Source organism: Mytilus californianus, unplaced genomic scaffold (genome assembly GCF_021869535.1).
Source record: "Mytilus californianus isolate M0D057914Y unplaced genomic scaffold, xbMytCali1.0.p SCAF_18, whole genome shotgun sequence".
NCBI classification, from domain to species: domain Eukaryota; kingdom Metazoa; phylum Mollusca; class Bivalvia; order Mytilida; family Mytilidae; genus Mytilus; species Mytilus californianus.
This window is the reverse complement of record NW_026262666.1, coordinates 12,146,698-12,159,664: the sequence shown is the minus strand read 5'-3', so window position 1 is coordinate 12,159,664 and position 12,967 is coordinate 12,146,698. Positions and strand designations below refer to the sequence as shown.

The window sequence follows — 12,967 nt, the reverse complement described above, 5'->3', positions numbered from 1 at the left end:
CCCACCCTTGTTCACCCGGGGATAAATAAAATGCGCCTCAGAGTGTATGAATTTTCCACACCGGTGTAAAATTCTGGACACCCCTGATTACACCAAGATAACTAATAGTATCTAATGATTTTAGATGATATATTTGAAAACGTTATATATCTTCCAGTTTTTAATGATCTGCCAAAAGATTGTTATATTTGACCTCTGACAATATGACGGATGTTTCATACGATTCAAAATATGCTTACCCTTCCGGGTTTCATTAAACCTCGGACTATTATGTCAATATATCATGTCCAGATTAAACTTTGAGATGTTTTGTATATATGATTAAAAGACGAATGTAAGAACTTTCTTTAACTTAAACTCATGTTTATTGTTAATTGTACATATGTGCCGACTATTTAGAAGATTTATTTACTTACTTACTTTAATATTATAAAACATATTGCGGCAAACGATGAGGAAGTGAAGTCAAGCGGATGCTCCTTTCAACCTCAGTTCTAACTCTTAAATAAACAAGTTCAAAGTTTTATATATCTTTATAAACTTACTTTTAAAGTCGAACATATAATGAATTTATCAATTTCTCATTTTTCATCAACTAAATAAGCAAAGAAATGGTGTCTGTCACTGCTTCAATATACATATGTATCTTTATTAATTCTTACCTGGTGGTACTCCTTTAGCGGTGGTACATAGATTTAAATCGTTCTTATAACAGCAAACTAACTTACGTTTCATTCCCCAATAGATATTTACCCTTGAGACATGCTTGTTAGCCTGGAATGTTTCTTACGTAAAACATGTTTAGAATTTCATTGAAGAACTTATTAAGTGTTGCAAAATCACAGTCTCCGCTTCATTTATCTAGCGTAAGACTGATAAATTCTTGTCGCAGCTCTATTCATCCGAATATACTTTGTGTGAATCTGAGTGCAAGGTCAAATGGACATAAACAAAATGTAAAATGTTATCTCATTCCGTTCCAGCCTTCAAGGTGTTTGAATAAAAAAGTTAGTCAAAATAAGCTAGATCAAGGTTCAAAGAAGTATCTGTGGTATCTAGTTATAAGCACATTTATTGTTGGGACCTGTATGCTGTCAACCATTGGATATTCAAAGGTGAAGAGAAGACTAAAAGGGATTGAAAATGTGACAGATGAAAATACCAGGAAAATGAAACATTTTTTCCGATACAAAGGAGTTGTTCTACCACAGTTTACTGAAAACATTGTACATAAATTTGAAAATTTCGAAGTCCGACCCGATGATGTATGGGTTGTCTCATTTCCGAGATCAGGTACTGAATTCAGTGTGGTTTTCTGTTAATTTTTAACCAGGATTTTCCCTGACACTCTGGGGAATTACTATTTTAACTGAATTGGTTAATTTCATCTGCAAAACATAATTTTTGTGACTCAATCATTCATCAAATACAAAAAATAAATGTGTTGCATCATACATGTAAACATGATAAATTATGTGATTTTCATAATGTTCATTGAAACATAACTTTGCTTTGTTAGTTTGATTATACAAGTATATGTTATATTAAATGGAAATATACATGTACAAATGTATAATAAATAACTACAAATGTATTAAAATTAATCAGCACGAGTTATGTACAAATGATGTACAAGGTTCATAATAATAAATGGACAAACATGGCTGTGTCTACACCTTGAAAATTTCTCTGAATACAATTATAAGTGTGCAATTTTTTTTAGAAATTTGAATAAAAAAAATGTAGGGTGAATCATTGTGAATACCAATGAGTCAGCAACCTGACGACATTAATGACCAAAAGACCTCTTAGTCTAGATGTCAACATACATGTACAATTAATGTGTGTACATACAGTCTTCAACAACAGACAGGGGGTCTGCTCAAACGCCAAAAGAGTTCAAAACATATGAGAATAAATTAATAGAAGCTATAAAGATTTTTCAATATATGTTTAATCAACACCAAAGTCTCCAAAATAAAAAAAGTATTTCTTGCATAGACAGAATTCTTGTCTCCATTTATTCTTATTACACACATTCACACTACCTGAAATCTACTTTATACATTGTTAAATACATGTACATGGTAATAACCACAAACACAGAGTTGTGCCTGGATGGAGGGGTCTTCATTTATCATGTTTATCAGTCAGGGGAATTACTTAAATGAGTGATTTCTTAAATCACTTATTCATGTAACATTTTGTCCAGAAATGTTGCAAGTATAAAGAGTAGTCTTTCTTCAATAATCACCTATTTAAGTACTTGTAGTACAAAGAAAAAACTAGACTAAGTGATTATATTTCATTGTAGCTTTAAATATATAATATTAATGATCCTGGGACTAATTATGATGCTAAAGTCATGAAAATCACCAGAACCATCATCTGTGTTCATAGGATGACTGGTCATGTCAGGTGATGACCCTGTACTGAATCTGGAATAATGACATGAAAATCATGTGTTTTAGTATCATACCTCTATTTTGCTAAAAAAATAACTTCTTCAAGTATTATTTTATTAATTGCCACCCACTATTTTCAACACCCCAAACAGTTAAATTTTGGTCGCGAACAGGAAAATTTTATTACATAATCTGAAAGCTGAAACCTTAAATTTTACAGGAAAAATACTCCAACTGCTGGGAAAAATTTGTTAAGAAAGTATTAGATCATTATGCATGTTATGTAAAGCCTTTATTATAGCATTTTTTTCAACAAATTTAGAATTTACAGATGAATGGTGGCATCAATCAAAGGCATAAACCTTGCTACTTCTTTTTTTTTCAATTTTACTAATAATAAGATACAATCTAAACCGGTATGTTTAAAATTTTGGTAATTTGCTACTTAAATGACTTGAATGAGTGATTCAAAAATCACTTATTTCAATAATTCCCCTTAATGTTTATGGCATCTTCAATGTTTTAGGACATTTTTCTCTAGTCTTTACCCATTATGTTCTTTTTTTTAATATTAGCACCTCATTATTTTCCATTCTCTAGCCCATTTTTATACCACCGCAAAAAGTCGTATATTGGTATGACGTTGGCGCCGTCTTATCGTCCGAAGACACATTGGTTTTCGCACAATAACTTTAGTTTAAGTGAATGGATCTCTATGACATTTTACCATAAGGTTCAATACCACAAAAGGAAGGTTGGGATTGATTTTGGGGGTTATGGTATAAAAGGGGCCAAAAATAAGCATTTTTGTCGAGCCTTCGACTTTAGTCGAAAAAGCGTGATGTAGCGATCCTACATTCCGTCCGTGTTGGAGGCGGCGGAGGCGGCAGCGTCCACAAATATTCACTCTGTGGTTAAAGTTTTTGAAATTTTAATAACTTTCTTAAACTATCCTGGATTTCTACCAAACTTGGACAGAAGCTTGTTTATGATCATAAGATAGTATCCAGAAGTAAATTTTGTAAAAAAATAAATCCATTTTTTCCTTATTTTATTTTTAAATGGACTTAGATTTTCTGCCAGGAAACAACACATTCACTCTGTGGTTAAAGTTTTTAAAATTTAAATAACTTTCTTATACTATTTTGGATTTGTACCAAACTTGGACAGAAGCTTGTTTATGATCAAATGCTAGTATCTAGAAGGAAATTTTGTTTTTTCTTCCAGTTAACATTACATTCAGTCTGCAGTTAAAGTTTTTACACATTTATTAGATTCATAAACTATCCTGGATTTTTACCAAACTTGGACAGAAGCTTCTTACAATCAAAAGATAGTATCAAGTGGAATATTTTTATTGATTTACTTCCTCATTTTTGTTGAGCCTGCGATTAACAGAAAAAGTAGGTGAGACACTGGGTTCCGCGGAACCCTTACGAATTTTTGTAACTTCCAGACAATAACTTGTGTATTAGTGTATGGATCTCTCTGACATTGTACCACAATGTTCCATATCACAAAGGGAATGCTGGGATTGATTTTGGGGGTAATTGTCTCAAAATTTTAGGAATTAGGGGCCAAAAAACAAGCATTTTTCTAGTTTCATGACAATAACTTGTTTGTAAGTGTATGGATCTTTCTGAAATTGTACTACAAGGTTCCATATCACAAAGGAAAAGCTGGAATTGAGTTTGGGGGTAATTGCCCAAAACGTTTAGGAATAAGGGGCCAAAAAGGGGCCAAAAATAAGCATGTTTCTAGTTTCCAGACAATAACTTGTGTTCAAGTGTATGGATCTCTCTGAAATTGTACTGCAAGGTAAATGTACCATACCACAAAGGGAAGGCTGGGATTGATTTTGGGGGTAATTGCCTCAATATTTTAGGAATTAGGGGCCAAAAAGGGGCAAAAATAAGCATTTTTCTAGTTTCAGGTCAATAACTTGTGAGTAAGTGTATGGATCTTTCTGAAATTGTACTACAAGGGAAAGCTGGGTTTGAGTTTGAGGGTAAAACTTGCTCTAAAAGTTTAGGAATTTGGGGCCAACAAGGGGCCAAAAAAACAAGCATTTTTCTAGTTTTCAGACAATAACTTGTGTTCAAGTGTATGGATCTCTCTGAAATTGTACTGCAAGGTACCATACCACAAAGGGAAGGCTGGGATTGAGTTTGGGGGTGATGAATCATAAGGGGGTTGAAAAATTTTGGGGGGGGGATTTTTTTTTTCCTTTTTTTCCTTTTTTTTTCTTTAAAATTTTCCATTTTAAGTTGGTTATTTCTGATTTATATATAAAAGCAAATAATAATGATATGGTTTGAATAGGTAAATTAGAATTTTTTAAGTTCTTAGACCACATTCATTCTGTGTCAGAAACTTATGCTGTGTCAAATATTTAATCACAATCAAAATTCAGAGCTGTATCAAGCTTGAATGTTGTGTCCATACTTGCCCCAACTGTTCAGGATTCGACCTCTGCGGTCGTATCAAGCTGCGCCCAGCGGAGCATTTTATTCTATATTCTTTATATTTTGGCCCATAATCTATTCTCCATTCTGTAAACCCAATTTTTATGCAGAGGCAGATCTACACGATTCAGGTGCACTTATTTAGGAATTATTTTAGGAATGATATAAATAGCAACTTGTTCTTCCCAGAAATTTTTTAAGGGGCAAACAATTGTAACGAGTACCAATTGTTTTTCTTTCAATGAACTATTATTACTCTATATATTTGAAAATTGAATGCTTCTTTTTCATGTTTTTGTAGATTTCGTAAAATCGTTGACCAAGTACATTTTGTATGAAGTGCAGAAGCACTTCATTCTAAAAATGTGCGCACGGTCAACGCTTTTCAACCCTATAAAATTACTAAAAGAAGCATTTGATACTTCTAGTTACATTTTTTTGCTAGGATAATGAAAACACGATTTCTATCAAGTTTTTCTTTTATTTACCTGTGCACTTTATTGTGGAAGCTCGTGTCATCATAAATGTTACATTTCATTTTGAAATGAAGGTTAATTTCAGAATGATGCGAGATTGCTGTTAGCCAATCAAAATAACGTATTATAATGAAACATACATGTAATGTAATTATATAGCTAACAATCAAACAAAATTCTAAATTTATGTAATATTAACATGTGTTATCATAGCAGGGAAACTAAGACTGATAAAGTCACACCTTTTGTTAGGTAGTACACCATGTATACACAAAGCGATTTCTGTCAACTATTATTTTATTCATCTGTAATAGGAGGGGTTCGATTGGATAAGGTTTGCAAGGTTCTTATGATACGGCCTCAAAATATGATGCACTTTAAGCTTGACGAATGCCCAGTGATAGCTCAACTCACTAAACATGCTAAACCCAAACAGGTATGCTGTTGATAACTTGTATTCTATATATTTACTCTGTATTTTTAAAGGTGTTCTCTATTCAGACTTCTATTTTTATCCTGTATGTTTATTTGTACTCTATCTGGAGCTAAAAGAGACTTAATGCTGTTTCAACAATAAACTTTTATTAACAAAATACAACAAGGCAAGCAAATTCAACAAGTGTAAAGTAGTATCAACAAATGTAGACGAAAAATGTATCAAAAGTAAATGGGGAGTATAATTTAGCAATGTAAACTAATATCAAAAATAGAGAGGTATCAAGGAGCAATTTAGACTACAGAAATTTACTCTAAATAAACATGGATCGATCTATAAATTGAGCGTTTAGAACAGACCAGGTTAACTTACCAGCAGAGTGGAAAGCTTCACCATTTCAGACAGGAAACCCGTTATTAGAAAAATTTAAACATAACCCGGTAATCGCAATATATATATGTGAAAGTTTATAAATTAAGGTATGATAAGAAATTTGGAAGTACAACAACTTATTAATAAATTATAACAACTTACTCCTGAATAACTAAAAGATTTCAATTATAGACGATCTTATTATAAATTAAATGCCAAAGATAAAACTGAACATAGGATAAAGTAATTAGTGAAAAGTTAATTAAACATTTGTCATGGAACATAACTCCGTTTTCCTACACATCCTTAAATTTTATATTTTACAATCTGAAATGACCATTACAAAGTATTTTTATTTTTTCTTAGGAACAACATGGACACAAGAGATTGTATATTTGATAAATTCAAACATGGATATAGAAAAAGCCAAAACTGTTTCTATTGACGACAGATTTCCATATTTGGAATACCTCACACCAGGACTTGATGCTATAGCTAATTTACCATCACCCAGACTGATAAAGACACACTTACCATTGAAATTGTTACCTAAAGACATCAACAAAGCTAAGGTAAATAAATGTACTTTAAAACCTGTCTCTAGAGGAAGCTGAAGACTCCCTAAAGAGGGTTTAAATTTTAAACAATGAATATGGATAGCATTGAGCAATGAGCTTTTAAAATCTAGAATCAATACTATAAACATGATAAATAAATGATTCAACTTTTAAAAGGTACAAATGATCTGGAATAGTGATGCAATTCTTGTCATTTTTTGCTAGTTATCATGTTGAAAATCATGAAAATAGAATAAAATCTTGTTCCAATATTAGACAGTTCACATTTGATTTATTTCTGCAATAAAAGCCTTGAAAGGGATATATATATATATATACTCATTATATTAGATTAAAATATTCACAATATGATAAAAACTTTAATACTGAAAACTTTTATACATGTACTGAAAACTCTCCAAAACCTTTCAGTGTATTTTCCTCGTAGACAATCCACTGTGAATGAAAGTAAGTTAGGGGCATACAACTATGAGACAGCAGCCCATCAAAAAAATCAACACATTTTGAGATTAATAGTATAAGGTCTACAACAATAGGCATTCAACAGTACACCAGTTCAGATGTGCTTATTCTTTGCCAGTTATGATTTGAATCAATATATAAATATTGCTGTCAATTGTAATCTGTTGTTAACATGGTTAAGCATCCTTCTTAAAATTCAGTGTTGATTGGAGGAAAGTCTTTTGTAGTCTCTTTTGGATGTACTTCCTTATTCCCAATTTGTCTAGAATGCCTGTTTTATTTAGAAACATGATATAGGCACTTGTCTATTGAATACTGTACATATATATATGCTGACGTCTAAATTTATCTTTGTGTTGTTGTGTAATAATTGGTCTCATTGTCATACACCCAAAATTTCCTTCAATTCATGTCAACATATGAGCTGCGTTGGATAGAAATCGACCTTATGCAAGTGCACGTATAAATATACATGTATAAAACTTTCATTGCTTTTGGAACATATATACGAAATAAAAGATGAATGTTGGTATGTTTTGTAGGGTACTGATATCAACTCAATTTTCAAACAGTTATTGCCTTTTCATAGAAATTTTTTCAACCCGAAATAAGTTATCAGATGTATAAATATTCATTTGCATAAGGTCGATTTCTATCGGACGCAGCTCATATTATAAGATTTGAATATTTTATTAGTTTTAGTGATAAACTAAAAATATTCTTTATATCATATCAAGGTAATGTACATGTATAATTACTGTCCTTTGAGAAGGTAAAAAAGAGGTTTTATTGACCTCTGAAAAACTGATATTTACTGGGGCAAAGGCCGAATTAAATATCAGTTTAAAAAAAAATCAACTAAACCACTTATTTACTGAACCAAATGACTTTCAGGAGTTATGTATATCTGCATTCAACTTACAAAGATGAACTATTACATTTAAGGATGTTTGTTACTCTTGTTTTTGACTTTTTTGTCAGATATTCGGAATCCTCTAGTTTTATCCATGTAGTGCCAATGAAAAAAATGTCCCGCTAAGCCCTACTTTTCTGTTCATAATTTTGATACATATAGTTTGACAAGTCATTTATGAAAATCTTATAAAATCCTTGTTATTTTTTCATAGTTTTTGAAAGAAAAAAGGTGCCAATATTAAATGTACGAAAAATCTAGAGAGAATCGTTTCCCGCCAAATTTTCAATTGATTATATCTCGAAAACAAGGTCACGAACCTTTGATTTTTTTCTGCTTTTTAATTTCTTTTATTTATATACTATCAATTTATAACAGTCATTTAAAAAGCTTGTTATTTTTAAACAGAAGAGAGAACATCCTTAAGAGGACAAACAATCAACACAGTTATATCGATATGCGGGAGAAAACAATATTCATTATATGTATTGACAATTATTTACCAAAACTAATTGCACACCAAATATTTTACCACAAATGTACAGGTAAATGTATGTGACATTTAGCACAGTGAATATTAATTTTCTTCAGGTGAATATGCTGTTTTATTCAAAAGCCAATTCATATATAAGATCATACCAATATGGAATAAATATATTTATGCAATCAAACATGAACATTTTATAATTTGTAGGTGATATATGTAGCCAGAAATCCAAAAGATACAGCCGTATCATACTATCACTTCTGTAAGCTGCTCAAGACTTTCTCAGGAGAGTTTGATTTCTTCCTCAAGTTATTTGTCAATCATAAAGGTATGATCTAGACAAATGTAGATTGTATGTTGATAACAATGCATATTAGAAAAAGGCATATGAGACAATAAATATCCTTACAGAAATACAGTATTCTTTCAGGGCAAGCTTTACTTAGTTATATAACTTAGGTTGTTAGTTCGAACCCCGCTCGTGCGATGCAATTGACTCCAATCTTAATTGACTAGGATTGTCAGTTTTCCTATCGAAGGTCATGGTTTTCTCTGGGCACTCCGGCTTCCTCCAACAATAAAAACTGGCCGCCACGAAATAGCCCAAAAGCGGTGCTTAAAAGTGGTGTCACAGAAAATCAAATCAACTTAGTTATTTACTTGTATTTGCCGTCAGAGCAGGATAGAAAACAAAAAATATTTCGAAACACTTTTGACAAGCACATTGGACCATCTAAATTTGTCATAAAGGTAAAATTCTTGTAAATCTTTTGTAAGATTTCTTCGTAGTAAATGAAAATAGTACAGCATAATATCCATTTTAAACAAGTCCTGGTTCTAGTCAAAAGGGACATAACTCTTGCATATCTTGAATTATACTTTTCTTCATTGCAGTGGGATATGCTCCATGGTGGCAGCATGTACTGGATTTTTGGAATATCAAAGATGATCCAAATGTCTTGTTTATAACTTATGAAGATATGTGTGAGGTAAGGAAAAGATAATCCAAATATTCTGTTTATGACCAAAGTTTCAATTTGTACAACCGTGATATGTTTTCTTGTATTGTCAGCGCAGGAATGATTTTATTTTATAACTGTTACGTATACATATCATGCGTAATGTAAAAATGCATTTATGAAGATACACAATTTCTGGGCAAGACTGTTCCAGAGATGTTTATCATTATCAGCAATCACCACAAGCTATTTAAGTTAATTGTGGTGCTCCTTCACCATTGAATTTTGAGCACCACCCTTGGATTTCAAGCACCACTCTTGATTTTTCTCAGCATAAACTTAAAATTTTGAGATTTTATGAAATAAGTTTGGACAATATTCATGATATTTCTTAATCAGTAAAATTTTGAAAGATTTTATTTAATTTTTAATTTCTTTTTTCCGACAAGGGGGATACCGGTACATACATTTTTGTACATACATGTACATGGTAAATATATATATAGGAGTATTACAAAAGATAGTATGTAAGTTATAAATATTTTTCAATGGTTAAAATGATTATTTTATAAGCTGCACCCTTGAAAATGTTATCTGTGGTGAGACCTTGTGCATCAATATATAATGTATGCTTGTGTGTTTTTCATTATCAGATATAGAAGGCATTATTTAGAAGATGAAAATGTGTTGAATAAACATAGAAAAATTTAGAGGCCATTTTTTAATTCAACTATTGTGGATTCATTTATTTTGGTTGGTACTAATATTCGTGGATTAAGGAAAATTTACATGTTCGTGGATATTTAAATTCGTGGTTTCGCCGAAGTCTACATACAACATGTACAAGCCTATAGGAAATTTGTCATTTGTCAAATTGGTATCCAACGAATAATAATGAATCCACAGTATGTTTTATATTTTCAGGATATGGAAGGCAACATTAGAAAGATTGCAGAGTTTTTGGGCAAAAACTTGTCTGACAAAGATGTCAAATACATTGAACATCATTGTAGCTTTGATAACATGAAGAATAACGCACAAGTCAACTATGAATGGATGAGGCATCTAGGTGTCTGGGATAACAAAGATAAAGACAATTCACATATAAGAAAAGGTATGGACTGTTTGTAACCATGGTAACTACCTTGTTTATTTTACACAAATATTTTCTTTAGGTTACTATACATTTTCTAGCCTATATACCAGGTGCATATCTTATTGTCAACCAGTCTGCTTGAGAAATTGGTCATATTTGATTTAATGAGTTTTATCTCATGTCGTGACATTAACAGTACCAATTTTACTGCACCAGATGCACAATTGGACAATAAATGTTTTTTTTTTCAGTAATGCTTGAGGGCAAAATTTTTGAAATACCAAATATAAAAAAGAAAATGTGGTATGATTGCCAATGAGACAACTCTCCACAAGAGACCAAATGACGCAGAAATTAACAACTATAGGTCACCATACGGCCTTCAACAATGAGCAAAGCCCATACCGCTCAGTCAGCTATAAAAGGCCCCGAAATGACAATGTAAAACAATTCAAATGAGAAAACTAACAGCCTAATTTATGTACAAAAAATGAACAAAAAACAAATGTGTAACACATAAACAAACGACAACCACTGAATTACAGGCTCCTGACTTGGGACAGGCACATACATACAGAATTTCTGCACTAAAATGTACCAGAAAAGTTATAGCATTCATTTATCAGTAAAATAACTTTGAAAACATTATGGAATCGAACAGTTTTTGTAACATCAAGGGCCAAGTAATGGTACATACAAATCCTATATAAAGAACAAATGTCATTTCCTAGTATGTGAGATATTAAAGAATGTGTCACTCTCACACTACATCTAATTGACTTGACAATAATACACAAAAAGGATAACAGGACAGCACGACATCAAAGTCAAAAAGCCCATAAGCCGATTTTGCCCCCCCCCTTTTATTGAGCAGATATGTATTGTAAATGCATATAGTTTCAACAGGTCAAACTCCAAACTGCTGAAACCCTATTTTTGACATTTTTACCTATTATGTCTGTTTGTTTTGTTAATATAATGGAATTTTATGCCACTGTCATACAAGTGAGAGGTTTAGCTAGTTATAAAACCAGGTTTAATCCACCATTTTCTACATAAAAAAAATTCCTGTACCAAGTCAGAAATATGACAGTTGTTATCCATTCGTTTGATGTTTTTGAGCTTTTGATTTTGCCATTTGATTAGCATGATTAGGAACTTTCCGTTTTGAATTTTCCTCGAAGTTTGGTATTTTTGTTATTTTACTTTTTCCTAACATTGCTTAGTTTGGGGACATCCCCTTTTTCAAAATCCTGGATCTGCATCTGTACTGTACTCCTCCGAAAACACAAGACAAACAAAGAATTTAACAAAAAACACATGGTCAGAGATACCACAATTGGGAACAGGTCTGCAATAAGATACATACTGGATTCCACTAATAGTAGGCATTGCAAGAAGTTTATTTTTAGGGACCAGATTTGGTTCTATTTGAAATATTCAAATCATTTTTTTTTATTTCAGGAAAGATTGGTGAATGGAGGCTTTACTTCAACAAAGAAACAAACTATCAGATCAACAGAATGGTGGCTCATAAACTGAATGCTAGTGGACTCACCTTCAAGTATGATAAGGATGGAGCAGAAATAACTGATCAGGGAGATGTTAGTGAGAAACAAACTGCCAAAGATTCAACTTGACATGAGGGTCTGCATAGATAAATTGGGGTCAATCATTTAGACACGCTGGTCCGGCCAGGAAGAGATAAAAATGTCTTAGGTCAAGTGGAATTTAGAATAGTCAGACGAAAGGGCCATTTCCAGCAACTTTTAAAGAATAAATTATTTGTCTAGTTTATTTTGTTTACTATTTACATGATTTACAGAACAAACCATTTAAAATCATTCATTGTCTGCTTTTTTGCCTCTGCAACCAAATGTAGGGGGGGAACCCTTTTACCCCTGCTTGTTCGTCTTTCTGTCCATCAGTATGTCAGTCCCATATAAGGTATATGCAATGGTGAAGCTTCCATTGTAGCAAATGAGGCAGTTGCCTCGGTAAAATACTTCAATAAAATAAAAATTGGATACAGTTGATCTTCACCCTCATATTACTTTCTAAAACTTCAATCTCAAGCAATAAATTACAGTTAGTCAATACTCATTATGAAACTGTCAATATTGTGCTCCCGTATTTGCTTTCCACAATAATCACATAGTTGGAAAGCCCTTGTACTACAGAGTAGGTTGTGCTGCCTGCCACAAAATTCACATCATGGGAGACTTAGGGATTACAATCTGGCAGCGGCTGCATAAACTATTTGTAAAAAGCTATATATTTCAGAAGATAGAATACCTGGATGCTTCATATTTTGTATG

At 32.1% G+C, this 12,967-nt stretch overlaps 1 protein-coding gene across 1 annotated transcript; it reads left to right on the top strand.

Moving 5' to 3' along the window:
- Positions 1–751: 751 nt before the first annotated feature.
- On the top strand, positions 752–12,446 carry LOC127726724 (sulfotransferase 4A1-like). The gene is made up of 6 exons (XM_052234197.1): positions 752–1,293; positions 6,521–6,726; positions 8,802–8,922; positions 9,489–9,583; positions 10,478–10,667; positions 12,114–12,446. The coding sequence occupies exons 1-6, from the start codon at positions 798–800 to the stop codon at positions 12,287–12,289; spliced, it is 1,284 nt and encodes a 427-aa protein (XP_052090157.1). The 5' UTR covers positions 752–797; the 3' UTR covers positions 12,290–12,446.
- Positions 12,447–12,967: the final 521 nt, after the last annotated feature.